Source organism: Lissotriton vulgaris, chromosome 1_1 (assembly GCF_964263255.1).
Source record: "Lissotriton vulgaris chromosome 1_1, aLisVul1.2, whole genome shotgun sequence".
Lineage (NCBI taxonomy): Eukaryota > Metazoa > Chordata > Amphibia > Caudata > Salamandridae > Lissotriton > Lissotriton vulgaris.
This window is the reverse complement of record NC_141685.1, coordinates 508,880,543-508,903,721: the sequence shown is the minus strand read 5'-3', so window position 1 is coordinate 508,903,721 and position 23,179 is coordinate 508,880,543. Positions and strand designations below refer to the sequence as shown.

Sequence of the window (23,179 nt, the reverse complement as noted above, 5' to 3'; positions counted from 1 at the left end):
ATAACTGGGGCATTAGGCTACGTACAGAGTAAAGACCTACTAACCTATACCCTACTCAAATGGAAGAGTAGTCAATTAATCAGATCCAAATCAAACACTGTGTTTCAGTACAGAATCCAACATGCACCATTGAAAGCACAATTTGGATTGTACGTGCTCATCCAATGCTGCCTTTTTAATTTGAAAGTGGTGCTCCACTTGATGGCCGAATCCATGCAATTACTAGTATACTATTATGCAGCTAGTTTTGCAATACCAAATTACCACACTTCAAAATAACATACACTAATGGCCAACTATGAATCCATGTTAAGCTAGACCGAATAACATAAGAACTATCCAGAAGCTTTTAAGAATATTATACTAAGTCCCTCCTCAAGTAACTAAACAATACTGTGGCTGACAGCTGCACACACTCCACAGCTTCTACATGTTGCAGTAATCCATTTCAAACAAAACTCAAACCCGTCAACCAAACATTTTAGATTGCATGACAAAGTAGAGGCAACTTTGAAGAAGAGTGCTGTAAAATTTGTATATTATATAGGTCTAGCCTTCCTCCATATGAGAAACCAAAAGAGTTGGGTCTTTCTGTTAGAACCCTCCTCTTCTAGTTAAATGCATACTGATTGCATTCATTGCTGTGTGACGGTGATGAACAATTGTATTTTTATGCAAATGAGTACCAGTTAGCTTTGCCACCATTGGTGATCCACATTTTTTGTCCATTAATGATATATTCATCTCCCTTCTTCTCTGCTCTTGTTTTTAAGCCAGCGACATCAGATCCTGCCCCAGGCTCTGTGACACAGTATGCCTTGAAGAAGAAAAAACACAATACAAACCAAGTTAATGTGATTAATCGAAATAACATGGTTAACGGAAAAACTATTTTACTTTTCAATTTAACCATTTGATTTAAAAAAGCAACTATTAAAAAAAATATGCAAGGTTTATGGAAACACAATTATCTTGTGATAATGGAAAATAAACCTAATTAACATGACATTAGTTATTACATTTTCAGCTATGGCACAGTCTCAGAACGAACATCATCAATCTAGTCTTATCGTACTGCAAACTGAAGCATATTCAAATTTCTCAAGAGTAGTCACAGAAGTTGAGAGCCCCGGATTGTCAATTCTTAACCAATCTTCAAGTTCACTTCACATATATGAAGGATGATTAAGGTGATGTTAAGCATAGTAGATTAGGGTGTGAGTGAGTTTAAGCAATCTCCTTTGCCAATCTGAATCTTAACCCTTCTTTGGTTTGCTTGGCAACTCTTTCACTTTCTCTGATGTCAATTAATGCCCACTGCAACACACCATCTAGATAAATGGAACAGGTACGGGTCTTACTGTATACCCACTAAATACCTCTGTTTCCCCACTAATAAATATATAATTCTTTAACTCAGAACAAATTACCTCTCTACAACTCGAAAAAAGAAGCCTGACCGCGTTATCCTACATTGTAACTGCTTTTTAAGGCTTTGTCTAGTCCATTTTATGGTTAACATTGGAAGTTATTCCTATAACGGGTTGTCTCTTGCAGGATTTCCCTGCTCTTCTCAGCAGGCAAGGACACAGAATATTGGCCTGCCCTGAATACCTGGGCTGGCAGCTAAAGTGAGTGGACTAATCTGAAAGGATGGTGGTCATGCTAGGATCTTCAACTTGGAAAACTGTAAACTATTTTTTTAAATAAACCTACACCATTCATCTACATGACCTGGAAGTGTGACGTATGCTTACCAAAACGTAGCATCTATTTTTATGTTATTACATTTTTATTGTCAACCATGAAAAAACACAAAGAATCATTAATGTATCAACTGTAGATAGTAACCATTAATATTTATTAATATTTGAGATCAAGATTTCCAGCCCACTTTAATTCCATTGATGATATAGATAAACTTGTACTTAAAATAAAACGTCCATCATTAAGATCATATATAGGTTTAAAAAAAAAAATGAATGCACGTCAGAAGTCATTCTTCACCAGCCCCCCAACTGTAGAGTTATCTTGCTTATAAATGCATTCCCAGTCTCTCCTCTGTCTTCAGAGTTGCGGTCACTGGACAAAGTCCCATTCTGTCCCTGATGTTTTGAATTGAAAAAGGACTTTATCTGGTTTTCAAAGAAAGTGCTTACCCGTAGGGCAAGTCTATCATTTCTGAGCTGGTGATTTAAAGCAGAAAAATGTGCCATATTTAAATACTGTTACACTGTAATAATGTGCCTTGTACCACATAATACATACTGGTGAACAGCATAATAAAATCAAATTAGTACCTTTGATAGAAAAACTTGATGTTTCCATAAGTCTATTCTGTTGTTTTGTCGATTGTTGGTCGTTTTTGACCTTCCAAACATGGTTTGCTAAATTGACCAACCTGGGAGTAGAGGCAAGCATGTTGGAAGGATGCATTTCTGTAGGATTGAAGGACAATGGAGGGGGAGGCATACAAGACAGTAGCTGGAAAGAGTAGATGCTTTCGTCTACTGCTTTTCAAGTAGGGACACTTTTATGGCAGCATTGAAGCACAAGTTACTACTTGTAACAATATATCTGTAAGAGACATTAGTTACTACTTGTAACAATATATCTGTAAGTGACATTAGTTAGTGATAGATTCCTTACCGTAGAATATCCCCAGGCGTCAGACTGGATCCTGAAGGTTTTGCTTAGTAGTACCCCTGCACGTCAGTAGGTGGCGTCCTGCGGTTCTGCGCCCATCACTGGCATCGTCAGCACCGCAATGACGTCACGGAGAGTACTTAGGCACCACCCATGCGCGCTGACCTCATTTCTGTACACGACTTTCCGCGCCAGGAACATAGAGCCATGCAAGATACTGACCATTGGTGCAGATAACTAGGGCCCTGAAAGGGATGACCTTAACCCTAGTAATCAGTTTGCAGAACAGGGAGGATGGGTGGGGCGGTAAAGAATCTATCATGAACTAATGTCTCTTACAGATATATTGTTACACAAGTAGTAACTTGTGCATCTGAAAGAGACACGTTAGTGATAGATTCTTTACCTTAGAATAAATACCCCAGCAATACCAACCGCGGTGGAGGGTCTGCGAACATGATTACACCAGAAAGTCCAAAGAAGCCATCTCTCCGGACCGGACTGTCGAGGCAGTAGTGCTTGGTAAACGTGTGCAGCGAGGCCCACGTAGTTGCCTGACAAATGTCCTGCAAGAGAAAGCTGTGTCCCAAGGCAGTAGTAGCTGCCGTGCACGCAGCCCCAGAGGAGGCTCCTTCTTAGCCACGGAGTAACATGCTTTGATACACAGAACGACCCACCGGTAGATGGTCCGCTTGTGCACTGCCCGACCTTTTTTGGCGCCCACATATCCAACAAAGAGCTGGTCATCCATCTGGAACTGTTGTGTACGCTGCAAATAGAAGCGAGCGCCCGTTTTGGGTCCAGACGGTGGACCCTCTCCTCCCTAGAGGGATGCTGAGGCGGAAAGAAGGTGGGCAAAGTGATGGTCTGCCCGATGTGGAAGGGCGTGCCAACCTTTGGCAAGAAATAAGGACTGGTCCTCAGAACCACCTTGCCGGGTGAACAGAGAGGAAAGGAGGTTTAGAAGAGAGAGCCTGAAGCTCACTCACCCTTCTGGCAGAGGTGATCGCTACCAGGAAAGCCGTCTTGAGAGTGAGAAGACACAAGGGACAGTTATGAAGGAGCTCAAATAGAGCGCAAATCAGAAAGGTCAAGACAAGATTCAAGTCCCACTGAGGGATTATGAAGGCAAGGGTAGAAACGTATGTGTATTGCCTTTGAGGAAACGGTTAACATCCGGGGACTTAAAAAGAGAAGGCTGATCTGGAAGCCGTAGAATGGCAGAGATGGCCGAAAGATAACCTTTGATAGTGCCCAGAGCAAAGCCCTGCTGGGCCAAAAATAGAAGGAACAGAAGGACCTCAGAAAGAGGATCCACAGCCTTTGCCGTGCACCATACCATAAATTTGTTCCACCTGCAGGAGTATACCGTTTTAGTGGAGGAATGCCTGGCTGCCAAAATAACATCACAGACTTTGGGAGGAAGGTCGAAAGCTGTGAACTGTTTTCGCTCAATCTCCACGCATGGAGGTGGAGGCTAGACAGGTTCGGGTGAAGGACAGTCCCCTGCTGCTGCGTGCGAAAGATCCTCCCGAAGAGTCAGACGGATCGGGGGATCGACCACAATGCCTAGGATACCAGTATCTTTGTGCCCAATCCGGAGTCACAAGGATGACTTGGGCCGGGATGCGCCGGATTTTCTTCAGCACTCTGGGCAGAAGTGGTATATGCAGAAAGGCGTACCACAGACCGCAAGTCTACTCGCGACGAAAAGCGTCGCCGAGCGCGTGCCGCCTTTGAAATTCCCCCGCGCAAAACTGATGACATTGCGCGTTCTCTTTGGTGGCGAATAGATCTAACCAAGGCTCTCCCCACTGCACTGTTGTCCGTGAACATCTGCACCACGCATCCCTGGACAGAGGGAAGGAATGCATAAACCACAGGTGATGGACAGAATGCAGAACAATGTCATACATTCACCCCAGTACAGAGATCTGGGCCCGAATCCATCGTTTTTTTGCACTCCACATCACCCCAGTTCAGACATGGCCATATGCAAATCAGTCTGACCCTGTGCCTCATGGGAACAGTCCAGCCCGAACTGCCAAGCCATGCCTTCCCTGAACCAGAAACAAGCTACCGAGGACCGGTTTCTGGCATTCCAGCCGTCTTCAGCCCGGCTTGCTTGAATCCAGTGGTGTGTTCTGCGTTCTGTCCATCAACTGTGGTTTTTGCAGAGGGAAGGAATGCCTTCAGTGCAAGTCAGATCGCCCACAGCTCCAAAAGGTTGATATGGAGCAGGGACTCCGCCAGAGACCAGAGGCCTCTGATCTCCGCCTCTCCCAAGTGGCCTCCCCATCCCAGGAAGGACGCGTCTGTCACCACTGTGTGCTCCGGTTGGGGAAGGGAGAGGGATCTGCCACTGTCCCAATCTCGATTCGTGAGCCACCACTGCAATTGTTGAGCATGCAGTCCGAGATCTGGACATGATCAGACAGGTTGCACTGATGCTGTGCCCACTGGAACTTCAGGTCCCACTGGAGAGCCCACATATGCCATCTGGCATGTTGCACTAGCAGGATGCAGGAGGCCATCAGGACCTGGAGGGTCATCCTGACTGAAACCCGGGATGTAGGCTGAAAGATCGGAATCATAGCCTGAATATCCCGGACTCGCTGCTCAGGAGAATAAACCCGAAAAAGTGTCGAATCCAGAACCGCTCCAATGAGGGGGAGCTTCTGAGAGGGACTCAGGTGCAACTTCGGCATATTGATGGAAAACCCCAACAGATGCAGGAGGTCGGCCGTAGTCTGAAGGTGGCTAACGACCGTTTGGGGCGAACCTGCCTTCAACAACCAGTCATCGAGGTAGGGGAAGACAGAGACCCCAGACCTGCGCAGATAAGCTGCGACCACCTCCATCACTTTTGTGAACACCCGAGGGGTGCTGGTAAGGCCGAAGGGGAACATGGCAAACTGAAAATGCTCCTGGCCCAACATGAACCGCAGGTAACACCGGTGGGCCGGCAGGACAGGGATGTGAAAATAAGCGTACTGTAAGTCCAACGCTACCATCCAGTCTCCGGGGTCTAGGGCAGCAAAGCCCTGAGCCAGAGTCAGATTTTTGAACTTCTCCTTCCGGAGGAAGTGATTGACGTCCCGGAGGTCCAAGATGGAGCGCAGGCCCCCCTTGTCCTTCTTGGGACCAGAAAGTAGTGGGAATAACAACCACTCCCTACTTCCTGCCCGGGAACACACTCGATGGCCCCCTTGGCCAAGAGGGCTGTAACTTCCTGCCAAAAAAGCGCAAGTTGATCCCCAGACATGAAGTGGCATGGCCGGAGGGGAGGACTGAAAGGGGAAGGAATAACTCTTATTATTTGCAGCACCCATTATTCCGACGTAATATTGCGCCTGTGGGGGAGGTGGGGGTGGATCCTGCCCCCTACCGGCGTGAAGTGCTCCACAAAGCACAGACTAGGAAGGTTTGGCGGAAGGAGGTGGAGGTGGACTGACCCGTGGGCGGATTCCCTGCCCCGGCAGAAGCTGCGGCCACGGCCGCGCTGGCGCTGGGTCTGCACAGGCTTGTTGGAGGAAAGTACCTGGGTACCTCTGCCCTGGCCACGAAAGGAACGAACACCAGGAGTGGCCGGGTTCTTAACAGAAAGACCCAAAAAGACTTGGTAATGGCCCGCGAGTCCTTAAAACGCTCCAAGGCACTGTCGGCCTTATCGCCAAACAAGCGGGTGCCGAAGGGCATATCAATGAGCAAGCCCTGGACATGGGGCGAGAACCCAGTCGAACGAAACCAGGCGTGGCATCGCAACGCCACCGTTGTAGACATCGCCATGCCCAACGAGTCTGCTGTGTCCAAACCACACCGAATGGCGAACTTAGCCGCATCCTTTCCTTCAGCAATCGCTTGAGAAACGACAGCCTGGACTTCCTCAAAACACTGAGGCAACACTTGAGCAACAGTATCCTACACTGCGTGAGAGTAGCGGCCCAACAAGCAGGCGGTGTTCACTAACCGCAGCCCCAAGCTGGCCGAAGAGAACAACCGCTTACCAAACTGATCCAGTTTCTTGGAGTCCTTATCCAGCGGAGCCGTGGGAAAAGCACTCTGCAACATTGAGGACTGGATGACAAGACTCTCAGGAGTGGGATGGGTGGTCAGAAAGGCAGGGTCGCCGGGCGGTGGTGTCTGGCAACGTTTTTATCCACAGGAGCCCTGTGGCTGGTTGCAACCAAGTGCCCAAGAGCCTAAATAAAACCGGAATTAGAGAAATTGCCTCAAAGGGAAGGTGAGGCTCAGCGCGAGTCCTGCAATGGCAGAGGGACGGGTGACCCGCTCTACAAAAGGGTCAATTAGGAATTATTTTCGGGCTACCAATGTGCCATTGGATTTGTCCACAGACAACAGTGCCCTGGTCACGGTTTCGTACTAGTCTAGGCCCCTCTTCATCTCTGGAGTCTATCTTGCACAGCACCTTTCATAACTTACCTTTGGCAGCGGGCACTAAAACCAGCGTTAATAATCATGCCTAGAGTTGACAGATGAAGTTTCAATAGGGGGTATATCAAGTTTCCATCAAGTGGAGCAGAACACCTCGAACCCTGCCACGGCTTCCAGCCGAATTCACATTGGGGATAAAGTGGACCAAGTACTCACCTCACTGTCCCGGTTTTCTAAGATCGGCGATAACGTATCAACTAATAATAAAATCTTGTGTTTGCCCAAGTGTTGCAAGGTAATGATTCAGGAAATCAATTTGCTTCACCTTTAGCCACAAAAGTGGAAGCCTCCCCAGAAACGAATTTATTGGTAAATACAGCTACAAACTCTTCACCTTTTATTGCAGCTACGATTGGAAGTGAAAATGCTATAGCTCAAGAGCAAGGAAATCTTTCAAATCAGTTTTTAGCTGCCATGGTAGAGCAAATAGAGGATACACTTAGCAAAACTCCAATGATGGGACGGAGGGTATGTAATTACTCCCCCGTTTCAGATTTGGTCCCTGAAAAGTTCTCAATGTTGGGGGATAAAAGCGCCTGGCAGGATACAATGGCCAGGGCGCTTCTTTGGTAGTCTACAAAAATGGAACTTCGGATAGATTTGCCTCACTCATTTGCAACACACCTAGCAGATATAAGGGGCAAATTAATGCTTTGCCCACGTTTCCCTATTATTAATAAGCTCAGTGCTCTTCCAGACGTATTGAGAGCATTGGTGAAGGGTATTAATGATAATATTTCCAGGGCGGATATATCCTCTCTGTAAATAAGTTTTATGCCAGAGGAGCTGATGTGCAATGAACGGGGGACAGGGGGATGGATCATTAAGGTTCCAATCTAAGACAGTTTGCACACAGTTAGAGACAGATGGGATTACTCAACAGGGTAAGTCTGATCAAGAAAGTAGCTCGATGCTTGGAGAACCTCTAATTGTAAGTGACCAAGGCCTGGGATTTCAAACCTGTAGTTCTGCAGAGACCACCGCAGGGATAAGTCTTTCAAGGAGGGCAAAAAAAGAAACTAAAAAGCAAACAAAAAAACGACGCTAATTCCTAAACTATCATTAAATAACCCTACTACTGCATACCCAATATTCGAGTTGACTAAGATGGTTAAGGATCAGCAAATAGTTCCTAAAGACATGAAACCACCTAGACAGTTAGGTGATAATGAAATAAATATACAGGTTGATCTGCCTACCAAATTGCCTTTGGGGAAAGCAGTTATTAATGTGGACTGGAGGGCTGAAACACTTGGGCAGCAGCAAGAAGAATTCTGAATGGTTAAGGAGGCAAGCACACAAGCAGTACGGGTGGGCCAAGAGCCTATAATTGGGGATCCCATCACAGGCGCTCAGTGGGTGGAATCAAGTATAGGATATTCTGGGCTGCACTTTAGGATCGGATATCTGGATCCCCCCAAAAGAGAGCAACATCTCTGGATCCCCAAAAGTAATTTGGGGAAAAAATAACGCCAGGGATCTGGATTCTGGAGCAGGTGAATCTAAGCAGCATTCAAGATTAGTCACCTACAAAGGGTCCCGAATAAGGATCTTCTATACAATTGTAATACAGCAGAGGAAACAATGGAGTAGGAGGATCCCCTACCAATTCAACCGGTGGTGTCTAGCTCTGTTCACTTGGGCAATAAATGGGTGATTGACAGCAAGCTCCAGGAATTGGTATGTATTCCCAGGTTCTGCCCCAGGGGTCCTTCGGGATACGCTTAATATACGGAATGTGTTGAGACTGTGTACCCATATCCCAGCTCCTAACCATATTACCTTGGAGGATTTGTTATGGGTACAATTTGATCTTCTAGGTTTGAATGCCACAGGGGAAGTCTCGAGAACTTCATGGAGGAGTGGTACTTTGAGAGATGCAGTGTGGGGGTGAAAAAGAAATGTTTGCAGATTGGGGGATCAAACTAGTGAAATCTACTCCCCCTTTAGTATATATATGTTTTACTAAACCAGCCCATAGGTCAGCTAACTCAAAGTATTCTTAAGGGCACATCAGGCAGAAGCAGGTGGTGGGAATCGGAGGAAATAAAGAGAGCAAGAGCACTGATGATCATATATTCACGGATCCAGAGAAAGGTGAGATTTAGTTAAAAAAAAACAGCATTGGGCAGGAGGCAGGGTGATTGAGGAATGTCACATATAGATCACTGGGCCTTATGCCTCAGTTCTGATGGGAGTATACGTCAACCAAACTGGAAATTGAACTGAAGGGCCTTAATAAACCATGAGGCCCAAGACAACCTCAATAAACTTATGCAAACGTGACGTGGCTCCAAAAACGTATGGGAAGCAAAGGATAGTGTCTTTATTTGGGTACTGGTGACACCCTCTGTGTTCAAGAAACATGGGCACAGGCCCCCACTGCTCTACCTGGTTTCTATGATATTTTTTCTACTGCTTCTCGCCCAAGTCCTTTTGGCCGTCCTTCAGGGGGTCTATCAATTTTTATCAAGGATACAGCCAACCTAACAGGGGTCGTTCTGGACAGCAATTGTTTGGCAGCCCAGGCGGTTTGTAAATATGGTCGGAAAGCCAACACAAAACAAATGGTCCTGGTAGTGGTTGTTATTTGAAAGCACCTAGGAAAGCAAGAATAGAGGTGGTAAATCATTTCCTTGAAAGCGTTTAAGACCTCCTTCTAGATCATCCGCACTGTGAATTTATAAATCGCCAGAGATTTCAATATCAGGGGGCTGGAGGAGAACATTGTTGGAGTTTCCGATGCAAATGTTGACTATGGAATTAATAATTTTACGAACTCCACAACTTAGTATCTGCTCAGTAGGAATTGGAGGTGAGAAATAAGGAGTTGATTTTCCCACCAACCTGTAAAAATGTATTAACCATTGATAATAGCTTTTGATCAACAGGTCTGGCCGCTCGATTAGGTCATTTTGACATCTCTATAAAGCATAAAGTGACCACAATCCATTAGGGAGCACGCTGAGTCTTGCATTAAAACCAGCTGACAAATCCATCAAAGTGGGTACCTCAACAGGGGAAGAGTCTGTGAAGTTAAATAGAAGAATTAAGTGGCTATCTGAATATAAACCTATGGTGTGTACCTGGTTAAAAGAACTGGAGTTCATTTTAACTATAAATCATCTAGAAGGTGCTTAGCAAGAGTGGGGAAGACTGATGGACAACCTACGAAAGCATCTATTAGAACAGTAGGGTAGGCCCAAAATTCAACAGGGAGGGCACAAACCAGCAAGGCCCGGTAATTTTTGCAAGGCAATCATTGTTTTTAAAAGAACGCAGCGTAAAGTGCAGCGTGTCCACAGGTGTAATCCATCTAAAACCTTAGCCGCAGCAGTTCAATTAGCAAAATGGTTACACAAAAATATTGTTTGGGAGCAACAGAAGAAAATAAATGATAAAGAATGGGCCACAATCTTCCAGTTATTAAAGGATTCTAATGAAACCAAATTTAGGGCGAACATAAATAAATTAAAAGACAGTAACTCGATCAGGGAAAATGGAGTTTCTGAAGCAGCTTTGGCGCGCCATATTGTTGAGCTGTACCTGGAGAAGATTGTAGTGGCAGACGGTCCAGCCTCTATTGGATTATCAATTTTACCCTCTAAAGGAAATTTGGTAGGATTTGAACCAAGTCTAGAACATCAAGAGGATCCGGAAGCTGGCTGGGACAGCCAGAGGAAGAGACCCAGTTGGTTCAGTGCAAATTAACAAACAGTCTGGAGATGGCAAAAGTATTAAAACAGCTGAAATCCAATGGAGCCCCTGGCCAGAACAGCCTGCCAGCCAGCATTTTTAAGGAGGCGCATATAGGTACACAACTGCAGCCACTTAGATGTGCCACTAGAAATTCAGTTGGGACTGAGTACATGAACAAACAAGCATTTACAATGCAACGGTCTCGCCTTTGAAAAAGTTGGAGCTATTGGCATTGTAAATGACAACATTTTTATTTATGTGTTGGTTTTGAAAACAGATAAATAAATGGCATTGTCATTTACAATGCCAATAGCTTAATCTCTCGCAAATGCCACACACAACACACAGACTCCCACACACATACATACATACCTACACACATCAAATTCCTACATCGCGCACATAATTACAAAGCACACATAAGCAGTAATTGGAGCCGATCAGACACGAGTTTATGGTGTAAACAAGCTCAACTTTTTTGCCAGTTATCTTTGAAGAGTACCGAGGCACTTAAAAAGATGTTGTACTTTCATGCCCTGTTTAAATGTCTAACGCGCGAAACCTGAGCTCAGTGAAATAGATTGTTGGGAAAGGAGCATAAATAAACTTGAATGGAGAGATTCCCGTTAGCCTGGCGCGGACAGAGGCTGGGAGGGTGAACTGGGCATCAAAAGGGCGCAGTGCTTTCAAACGTCTTGGCCAGACACCCGCTGTGTTAGTTTTGTAGTCTGCCCCGGCTGCCGTAGAGGAAGTGGCAGCACGCTTTAGTGTATGCTCCAAGGAGCCTTGTTGTTCACTCATTCATATAGTGGGGAAGGGATGAATACAAAATTAAACAAGTGCCCTCCCTTCCTTTTGATGCTGCCCGGGAACTACCTACCCACGGTCCCTGCTTTCTCTATCCTTAAGTGAAAGCACTTGGTCCCTGCGCTAATAAGTAATTGTATGTTCAGGGAGGAGTGCAAAGTAGTACCACTCTCTGGGAACAGAAGTACGGATCCGCATGAGGTCTCAGGCAGAAGAGGATGGGTGGCATAAACGCCGCTATGGGGCAAAGGTCTGCTGTCGGGGGAGGAGGGCTCATATGCGAGCCTCTCTCTGAGCGGGGGCGTTGCGGTTAAGTTGGGAAGGTGGGGTGAGGGGAGTAGAAGGCATTCCCCCCGCTATGTACTTAAGAACAGAACCCACGTTATCGCCTTCGGCCACCCACTGCGTCAATACCTTAGGTAAGCGCAAGTCTGCATTTGAGCTACAGAATGTGAATCTTAAAAAATCTGAAAAGACTCGGGTGAGGAACGCAGGATATGAGCTAACTCTGGTCGGTGCAGCTGTGAGCAGCACATATGTAAGGGTAAAGGCCCAGGCAAAAAATACAAAGTCTGACAAAAACAGGAAAAAAGGGGACACACCATAAGGAGAAAAGATACTCAAAAGAAGATACTATATGATAAAGTACAAAGTTTAATTACATTGATAAAAAGTCAATATGAACATATTCATTGATACACATAGTTAAAATTGAAAGGATAAAAGTTGATTTTTATAAAATAAGCTGTTACTCCAAAAGAAATATACATGAATCACAACAGAATAATAATGCCCAATGATTGTTGAGGATGCTGATTTCTGTCAGCAGCACAGCCTTCTCAAGGTTCAAAAATCGTCGTTAAACGTGATCCGCATTATCAACCCTGCGGGAACGGAAAGGGTGGAGCTCGGCTCGCCCTGGACATATCTGATAACGTCTCTCCTTCCCTCCACGACTTGCCCCCTCAACCCCAGACAGGATATGGGTGTGGAGGCGCCCATCACGCAGCACAGAGGGAAAAGGTTAAGTTAAGTGTAGGGGGGATGAGGTGAGGGCCATGACTTCACCCCGTGCTGGCAAAGGAGAATCCCCCTACGAGCTCCGAGCCGCGCCTGATAAGGGGGTGATTGATAGCAACTGTTTCACAGGCCGACCACCAGCTATCGGACACTGAGCAGTGCCCACGCTGCGCCACAACAACCGCACCAGGCAACTATCAGAAGCCAAGTAACATTAGACGGCCATTGGCAGAAGAGTCCAAAGTACTGTCACAGTGCGGGAAGTCAGCTGGGCAATGATATTTGAAGTTGGCCCATAGAGCAGAACAATGGGGTGCGGGAGAGGCTTCAGAGGGGACCGGGACCGAGCTGGCACAGACTAACGAAAAAACAGCCCTGGAAAAAAAAAAAGGAAACACCTCTGCATGACGTAAAAAAAGGGGTGGGGCTTAAAAAAAAAAGACAGAAACGCCCACGAATCTGCTCAAGCCGGGGACAAACACTAATTGACACACATCTCTTCCAATGGCTAGCCTCCATTTATGGAGCTAGCCAATGGAAGAGAGAGGCGGGTTAAAGCCCCACTGTTGAAGTCATAAAATCTTCGGCTTCGCCCACTGCTTCGCAGTGCGACGGTAGCCTCGACCTAAAAACTTCAATGACCATAACTGAAGGATTGGGAGCACTGTATAGAGTTTGAAATGTCTTAATTCACCAGAATCTTTTTATATGGAAGTTTAGTGCCCACAAAACAACTGTTTCAAAGACAAGAGGTAAGGTTTTTGCAAAAATATGCAAAATAAGTTTGTTCTTTCGGAAACATGCGTATGTATATGCGGTTTGTAGATGTCGCCTCAATTCATTGTTCACTACATTCCACGATGCGTTCTGAGGTCGTTAATAATCTATTGTAAAATAAATAGGGAAAGCACACTTACACACATTAGAGGTTCTTCTGTCATTCTCCCAAGATACTTTTTTTGCTGCATTTCGTTTCCAGCAAGGATGACTGGCATTTGCTATAAAAGAACATTGCATATTATTTCTATTGAGTAACCAGCATTCCATGATTTTCAACCATGTTATGATAGAGAGAGAAAAATTCTACTTGCCCCGAGAGAATTTGCTTCAATGGCAGTTTGAATCCCTGTGCATCCATAAGCTATTTCTTCAGTGATGAGGCAAGAGTCAAATATACCGAGACCAAGGCCACCTATTAAAGAGAACAAAAGCACATTTGTGGTGAATTGTATCTCTGGTTTAAGTATGACATCATGACAAGTTTGTTGGTCTAACTAAACTTCTGCTCTTGTTATACCAATCTGGCAATTGTTCAAATGTGAAAAGCAAGCACAACACATTCCTAATAGTGCTGACATGTAAGCATAACCTTGTGGAGTTTTGAAAGGTAGACTTATTGGGAAATCTCTCTTCTTTAGTCAGTCCATTACCAACTAGTGGAGACTTCCTAGAAGCAAGTGTGGGGAGACCGAAAACAAATGGCAGATGCTTTGAAGTTAAAATACATATGGTTAGTTAAAACAGTGCAATTAAAATAGCTTAAATACCAAAGTTTTAAGTATTCCAAACTACAGTCCAAAGAGCACGCTACTCTGTATTTTCAAGCACGTCGGTGTGTTCCCCCTTTTCACCAGGTACACTTATCACAGTGCACACTTGACAGATTCAGTACCTTGACAAATAACTACAGAGTAGCCAGCAGATGAAGCTTTGGGAGCCAGAAGGTTAAGCCAAAGACTAACTTCAAAGAAACGCAATACACAAAACCACTTAAATGAAATGTGCATCGTTTTGGGAATAAGGCCTTTAATACTGCTCACAGAACCAAAAAGCAATTACTTACCTATCTGCCATATTGATTTGAGCAGGAAACCCCCTCAAAATCCCAAAGACCCAGCCTAGACTCTGGTGGAAAGAATTCATTTCATAAAAGGCTGCATATCCATAAGGAAATAGAAATCTTGAATCCTGGCCCACTTTGGTCACTTTCACCATCATTAAAACAGAGGAATGAAGAAAAGTATTTCTCACTTTCTCTAAATGGCCATTTAGCGGATTATGAAGAACCTTGGGGATACATAATGAATGTCCAAGCCATACCCACTTATCTTGGGTAAACAGAAGGCTCGAAATTAAAAACATTCTGAAGTTCCAGGCTCCAAGTTTCGTAGATGGCCATTTAAGATAAGTAGCCTTCCAAGTGAGTAGGTCCATCTAACAGGCTGTCATGGTTTGACATGGTGTGTACATTAACATTGGCAAATCCAGCTTTAGATCATATTGATGTGTAGGAAGCATGAATATGATGCTGACAAAATGTCATTTGTGTGACTCTCCTGAATAAAAAATAAACTGCAACTCGAACATGTTTCTTATGCAAGAATCATAGATAATTATTTTAGGAGACAACCTAAAGAAAAGTGTTATCCAGCTGAAAGGGGGTGGGCATTACTCAAATTCCATAATCTGTAGATTACTGTGCGCCTGATCAGCAACTGTATGAAGGGAAGAAACATTCTGCCACTAAAGCCTATTTTCAGTGGAATGGTGAGGCGGCACTCTGTACTTTGACAGACAAAGGCAGCTCAGGAATAATGGGGTCAAGACTGATTTGCGTATGGCCAGGTCTACACTGGGGTGCAATAGTGAGCACAAGAATGATGGATTTAACCCAGATATCTTGACTAGGGGTGAATGTTTTGTTAAGCATTCCGTCCATCAATTGTGTGTCTTTTGCTTTCTCGCCCCAAGTGCGCTGGGTATGTCCAGACGTGGGTCGCGGGCTCACTGTGCCACTGGATTCAAGCTATCCTGGCTGAGGGGTGAAAGCCCAGTACGGTACTAGGATGCTTGTTTCCGGTCCAGGGAGGACCTGGCTTGGCAGTTTGGGCTGGACTGTTCCCATGAGGCAAAGGGTCAAGACTGATTTGCATTAGGCCAGGTCTAAACTGGGGTGGCCTGGTGATCAAAAGAATGACGGATTTAACCCAGATCTCTTGACTTGGGGTGGATGGTTTGATTTGCTCTGCATTCGATCCATCAATTGTGTGTCTTTTGTAGGAATATCAACTGTCATGTTAAACTAAAGTATTATTAGAAATCAATTAGAGGCTGGGGTTTCTCTTTAATTTCAGTAGTATGTTATGAACCGGACAAAAGAATATATTTTCTTCTGAACCAATTGATGTTATTGAATAAACATCACAAGCAGCCCCAACCACAGACCACCAATAAGCAAAACTAAACTAAAAGTAATTTGGAGTATCCTTTGGTGAGGTAGAGTTGGTCTTATTTCTATTCACCTCTTCTTGAGAAAAATTGTATCAGTGTCATGTCACCCTTCCTGTTCTATAGTTTCTTCTATTTAGGCAGTTTGAGGTCCTGGCATCTTGTGGCCGGGAAGGTGTAGCTCTTCGCTTGGGAGTAAACTGCTGCTGACGCAACCTTCCAAATTCTCATTATGCTAGGAGCATTATTAAACCCGAGAAGGAATTGTGCTGTCCTCTGATAAACGTTCAAGAGGATTTGGTCAGAGCGTTTTCAACCCCTGTGTTCCTTTGAGATAAACTATCCACTGACTACACAAGATCAGAAATAAAGTTACAAAAATTCAATTTTTCCATGTTTGCAACTCCACCTATGGGGCTAGGAAATCGCACAAACACTTGCAATTTGAATGACCATGGAAGCCTTGTTAAACTGTGCAATAGGTTACTTTAAGAATGATGTGAATGACAATGTATTCTCTAAATCATGTTCCAACTCGTCAAACAAGACAGAAAACAGATTTACCGCAGCTTTCTGGAATGTGACTATTCATCAGACCAAGTTCCCAAGCCCGTCTTATCAGAGGCACCGGATACTAAAAAACAAAGAAAAAAAAACATTGCTTTTCTTGATTTTGTCAGATATTCAACGGGATGATGTACAACAAAACTTACTTCTCCAGTTTTATCATATTGGGCTGCCATTGGAATGACTTCTTCTCTTGCAAATTTACGAGCAGTTGCTTGAAACTCTTTCTGCTGCTCAGTGAACTCTAAAGTAAACAATAGTAAAAAAAATGCTAGAATTAAAGATTTGATGGCTCTTTTATCAGCCCCACTTGCACACTACTTTTCAATCCATATTTTTAAAAAAAATCTGTTTTGCATAATAAACTCTGTCCTACAGGAACTTCTTTCCAGTAAGAAAGTTCTGCTGAACAATTGACACAAGGTCTGGCTTACAGTATAGACAGCCTATGGTGATGTGTGTATAAACAAATTAAGACCCGCTATACATGCTCATAATCATCAGACTATCAACAGTTTATACCACATGCATACAACATATCGAATAGCCCTTAATCAGGATTTCTTCAGATTTCCATCAGTACTTTAGAGGCAAGCATAACATCATTTACCACTGTGACAGACACCTACGAAAGGGAACAAACAAAAACACAAAAGCACTCCAATATCATCATGCACACAACCTAGATGACCAACTACAGCCAAACCAACACTACTGTCATGCACCTCAGCAACATACATCGTTGAATATCTTCAATAAATCTGGCATAAGCAAACCACCCCTAAAGTACACACTGTATCATAAGTATCTACCAGGACTCTAATAAACGAGGCGTATTACACTGACTGGACAATGGACAAAAAACATTTCAATGAAGAAAAACGTAACTCCTACTGCACACCCAACATAAAGCTTGAAACAAAAGAAAGATCTCACATGAGCAAACATAATTTACCTGGATACAAACTTACACAAACCACTTAAAAACAAAACATGGGACACATATTTAAAATTTCTCATCAGACATGATTGATGGGCTTTCCAGTTATGTACCTAAAGGCGCCCAGTCCAAACTAATTACAATGCCAGGAAAATAGTTACTGGTACTATAAAAGTAGATACAAATGTAAAGCAGGGCTTTAGTGCTCTTACTCTAGTGGTAAAATCAGGGGCCACAAAGAGAAACATATTGGATCTCCAACATAAAAGAGATTATCGCATTGAAATGTCCTTTATTGTTGGCTATTCAACATTCATCTGTTATACAAGCTGAACAGTACTTGAATTGAGTCAGGAGGAAAAACAAGTTTCTTGCATTTTTTGCCATACCATGGCTTGAAGTACACTTTTTATATTTCCTAAGCTTACGTTCAGGTATAGTTATGGATCTAATCCTAGCCCTTAAAAGGGAGGAGACTCGACCATCTACTTCGCAGTACCATGCAGAGCTGCAATATCCTCCTTCCTTAGTAAATCTAACAAATTCATCATTACCGGAGATCACATTGAGGGATCACGTTTAAAGATGGAGGTTACAGAAAAACCGTAAAACAGGTTTTCTTGGGCTGTTGGCAAGATATTGCAGATAAAGCCACAATGAATTTCCTTGGCATAAACTTGGCCCTGGCAAAATGGGTACACTTGCTCCTAGCCATCGGCCACGGCAGACCTCTCCTCAGCTGAAAGTAAGGCGGTCAGATATTCCAGGGGGGAAACTAGTCCAGAAGGGAAGAATAAGGCCATACCCTTAAGGTGCACAAGAAGTGGGACCAGGAAACTAGACAAGGGGCTCAAAAAAAAAAAAAAACTACAGCTCCAAGGGTGCTCCACAAGATCGGGGCAGTAGGCAACCAGAAGTGCAGCTGTGGGGGAGGAGCATACTTCAGTGACAGGGGAAGCGAAAAGCACTGTTCCTAGGGAGTTGGTTAAAGATATAAAGCAAAAGGGAACAAGAAATAGACACCCAAAGAGCTCTAGCAGCATAACTCCATCCTTACACTCATTTTGTAAAGTGCTGCCCCAAGTATTGGATATTTCATCGGGGACGGTGGCTGCTATGGCAGGGGCTCCACAGACAGCTCTGACCTCTGTAGCTGCACCTACATCCAGTCTAGTTCCCAGGCCGACGGAGGTATCAGCTCCTTTAGTGTCATCACCCCCACTAGCCATCCCTGTACCTAACACACTAGCTAAGGTAGTAAATGGATCAGTAGAGTCCTCCGTGCCTGCTACTGAAGCTGAGGCAACTCCTGCATATAACCGGCAGTCAGGTGAAGGGTCCCAAGGGGGACACATATCAGATAAGGAAGCGACGCCTGATGGTGATCGGGGCAATTTGGAGGACCCAGGAGTTGGCAATACACTTGAGACTCTGGTAAAATCAATAACTGCAATGAGGGAGGAAATCCGTGCTGACTTTGCAGTCTCTAAAACAAATCAGAACGAAATCAGAGCATCCTGTGAGATACTCAATCAAAAGGTGGATGGCCTACATGCAAGGACGGATGTATTGGAAAGCTCTGTGGGGTCGCTGACATCCAACCTAGAGATAGCTAGATCTAAAATTCAAGCACTACAAAGGGATGGGGAGAGTATGCGAGAGCGAGTTGAAGGTTTGGAAAATTATTCCCGAAGGAACAATCTGCGACTTCTAAAGATCCCGGAAGGGAAGGAGGGCACAAAACTCAAAAGTTTTGTAATTAAGATTCTAAAAGACTCCCTTAACTTAGAGGAGTCAGTTGAGGAACTAGATAATGACATCCAGCGAATTCACCTGGACCCATTTCGCCTAAAACTGGGAAGAGACAACCCCAGAAAGGTTTTGATCAACTTCTTGATTTATTCACTTAAGGATAAGATCTTGAACCTCGCACTGAAAGCCAGATCATTGCAGGGCCCGGACCTTTCCTTTGAGGTCCGGTCAGATTTATCTAAGACCAACCTTGATAGACAGTGGAAGTTGGGGCAGTGCATGGACAAATTTAGATCTCTAGGCGCCACTGTCATAGGGTGGTTTACCCAGTTTTAGGAGTGGTACTAACAGGGCCTCACTTGCAGAGCTGGAGAGGCATCCCATTGTAGCGTAGGTGACGTAAAACTCCAGTGTACCCAGGTTTTACCCCTACCCAGTCCCATAATTGCTGCCTTTGATTGCTATATGGTGACATTCTCACCCAGCATCTCCACCTCTTCAGCCCAATTGGTGGCAGCAAATAACAGTGGGTGGGGCCACCAAGCTGGTCCTGGCCATTTAATGCCAGTTGCAGCGGGGGTGCGTAGCAGACCCGCGCAGCGTAGGCACCAAAGGCAAGCCCATCTGCACCCATCCAGGGCTAGGGCTAGCCACCATGCCCAAATTCTACCTTATTCCATAACTCAAACAGTACTCCAAAGATTATCCCCTAAATCCAGAGATCCATGCTAGACTTATTTACCTGGGGATCATGAATGCATGAGACAACCGCCCTGAACTAAACTCGCCGGCCCCCATAGGAAACTTTACACGGAAAAAATAACCATAAACACAGGGCACCTGACCTAACCTTGATATATCTGAACACTCGGTCCCTGACAAAACAACAATTGGAAATATTCCATCTCTTGGACTCCGCCAAACCAGATACACTGTTCTTAACCTTAACTTGATTTTCTCAGGAGTCCAACCCAGACATTCTTGCTGCTCTTCCTAGCTACTACTACATTGTTCAGGCCAATCGGCCTGTAGGGAAAAATGGGGAAGGGGTACAGCTATAATTCGTGAAGGAGTTGAAGTTCACTACCCTCACATTGATAGATATCACCTCTGTGGAAAGCCTAGTCAATAAACTGGACTCTTCCCTCACCCCCCTGATCTGTGCATCGTTGTAAAGACCCACTCACAACAGGTCTCTCTTCCCCCAACTATTGGCAGAACAAATATCTCACTTAGTAATCCACCATGCCTAAATATTATTAATTGGGGATTTTAATTATCAGGATAATAAGGAGTTGGGTGACCCACACGGAACAGAAATGACCGACCTTCTCAGCGCGTCAATTTCACCCAACATGTGACCCTGCCCACTCATACAAAAGGCCATATCATTGACCAAATTTAGACCATTAATCTTACAGTGTCCAATCTGACAGTGTGCTCTTGCACCTGGTCCAACCACTTTTTACTAAACTTTTCCCTGAACGACTGAATTATAACTAAACCCTCTGTCAAGACGAGTTTGAAGACACGGTCCTGGAATCATATTAATATCAGTGTCTTCTGTAACTCGTTGAAAACTACTGCACCCATACATCAGCCCTCTGTCAACCAAAGTGAACAAAATATTAGATCCTGGCTGACAGCCACCAGTAACTCCTACGCCCCTCTGAGGAAAGGTAAAACAGTCAGATGCCGTGAGGCTCAGAGGTGGTCCTCGAATGATTTAAAAGCCCAAAATCCAAAAACTAGCCCTAAGTTGGTCAGAACGTACTTGGAGACGAAATTACAGTCCTGATAAAAAAAGACAACTTAAACAATATAAAAAATGTCATTCTACAAAGTAAAGCCACTTATTTCTCTAACAAGATTCTGAATTCTATCAACAAATCGAAAGATATATTTGCGATTGTGAATGGAGTCATCAAACCCAGGAAGAATCAGTGCAAAATGAGTCTCTACCCAGGCATTGTGCAACTCCACGAACACTATTCACTGACAAAATCAGCTCTATTAAAGCAAGTATTCCGATAAATCCAGCCTAGGGCGAACAGAACAGACTGTATCATCTGTGAACCCCCATTCTTTACATCAGTTCCCAGCCTTCAGCAGAGAAGACTTCCCGGACCTGTTAACCAAAGTCAAACCAGACTCCCTGACCGATAGTGCACCCTGCCCCATGTCTTGAGAGAAATCTACCATGCATGCCCTAAGGTGGCCCTATCTCTTCTAAATGACTCACTAAATCAGGGCTTCATCCCTAGATTTTTCAAAGAAGCTGTGATAGTCCCACTAATTAAGAAAATTAGGCTAATAGTTCCAGGGGACGGAGGTGTCTACTCCATTGTATTGCTTCTTTACCTGGCTAAGGTGTTGGAAGCCCATGTGGCCAACTGTCTCTGCTCTTTCATTGAACAATCTCAATGTTTACATCCTCACCAAGCAAGCTTTTGCCCCCTCACTCTACTGAGATGGTAATCCTGACTGTATTGGATGAAATAAGGAAAGAGGCTGAAAAAAGGTACCACCCAGGCCCTAGTGCTCATAGACATCTCAGCCGCCTTTGACACGGTCGGCCATAAAATCCTGATGAACCGTGTCAGGGACGCAGGGGTCTAGGGTTCCACCCTCCAATGGCGGACATCCTTTTTAGATGACCGCCTCCAATCAGTTCGCCTCTCCCAATACATAGCTCCCAGAGTTGAACAAACCTGTGGGGTCCCGCAAGGTTCCTCTCTGTCCCCGCACCTGTTTAATTTGTATCCCCTTCCTCCTATTCAGTCCCTGGGTGAAAGTAAGATGTGTACATTCAACCTTGCAGATGATCTGACACTGATTTTCACCATCGTAAACACCCCAGACTCTATCCTGAATTTTCAGACCACTGTTACACATCCGCAATTGGATGAATAATAACAACTTAAAATTAAATCCTGATAAAAACAGAACTGACCTAACCGGTGGTTCCCGGAATCCCTGGACCTCAAACTTTTGGCCACCACATCCTTCCTCCTCAGCCAAGAGCCTTGGTGTCACAATTGATAGGGATTTCACACTGAAGACCCAGATCGGAAAAGTAGTCTCGTCCTGCTTTTTTCAACTTCGGAAGATCAGGTAAATCAGTAGATTCCTCACAACGAAAGTGGTTATTCAGATCATCCTATCTTTGGTAATTGCACATCATGACTAGGCTAACTCTACCTTCTTTGGCCTCCCAGGGTAATTAATGAAAAGACTGCAACTAGTGCAAAACTCAGGAAGCGAGACTGATCTATCACCAGCCGAAATGGCACCACGTCACTCCCTTCATGAGGAAATTACATTGGCTCCTGGTAACTCAACGCTGTGCATTTGAGGTGAGATGCCTTATATTTAAATCTCTGGAATGCCTGGAATGTATTTCACCCTCATTCAGAGGTATGCCCCTGTCCAGGGCCTTAGGTCATCCCACTAGATCCTGTTGGCCAACCCCACTTTTAAACAGAAAAGACTTGGCGGATCCCGTTTCATGGTATAGGCCCCCAACTTTTGGAATTCACTTCCTTTTAACATCAGATCTTCTACATGCTACTCTCATTTTAGGAGACAATTAAAAACTTGTTTTTCTCAGGCATATGAATGAATGATCTAAACAGCAGCTGACCACCCCTCTTTATAAAGTGCCATGAAACCGAATGGTGAACGTGCACTCTACAAATACTTTTAACATAACATACCTACACTTAAAAGTCCCTCCCAGTCTTCAATTTAGACAATGGCCAAGCCGCACTTTTTTGGGGGTTGCTTGCCAAGATAATAAGGATCCAGTGAGGTCCCTCTCGACAAGAGCTTGCTCCATGTAGAGCTTGTAATCAAAGCATCGCAGATCTCGCTCTGGACTGCCATGCTCTTTAGTCTCCATTAAGGTCTCTGCATTTCTGGGTGCCTCGGTCTGTTTTTCTAGGTCCCTCAATTCCTGTTCCTCCTCTTCTACCTCCGCTAACAGTTTTCCTTCCCCTTCATCGACCTGGCTATGCAACGGCCCTTAATCACCATCTTGAAGGCATCCCACTCCAGCTTGGAGGA

General features: G+C 44.6%; 1 protein-coding gene across 1 annotated transcript in view; it reads right to left on the bottom strand.

Moving 5' to 3' along the window:
• Positions 1–23,179, bottom strand: part of ACADM (acyl-CoA dehydrogenase medium chain) — a 214,251-nt gene that overhangs the window by 127,324 nt on the left and 63,748 nt on the right. The window contains exons 3-7 of the mRNA XM_086953883.1: positions 16,569–16,666; positions 16,420–16,489; positions 13,719–13,819; positions 13,545–13,625; positions 687–817 (exon numbers count right to left, since the gene is read on the bottom strand). Of these exons, the coding sequence (XP_086810009.1) occupies positions 687–817; positions 13,545–13,625; positions 13,719–13,819; positions 16,420–16,489; positions 16,569–16,666 (481 nt within the window). The remainder of the gene's footprint in view (positions 1–686; positions 818–13,544; positions 13,626–13,718; positions 13,820–16,419; positions 16,490–16,568; positions 16,667–23,179) is intronic.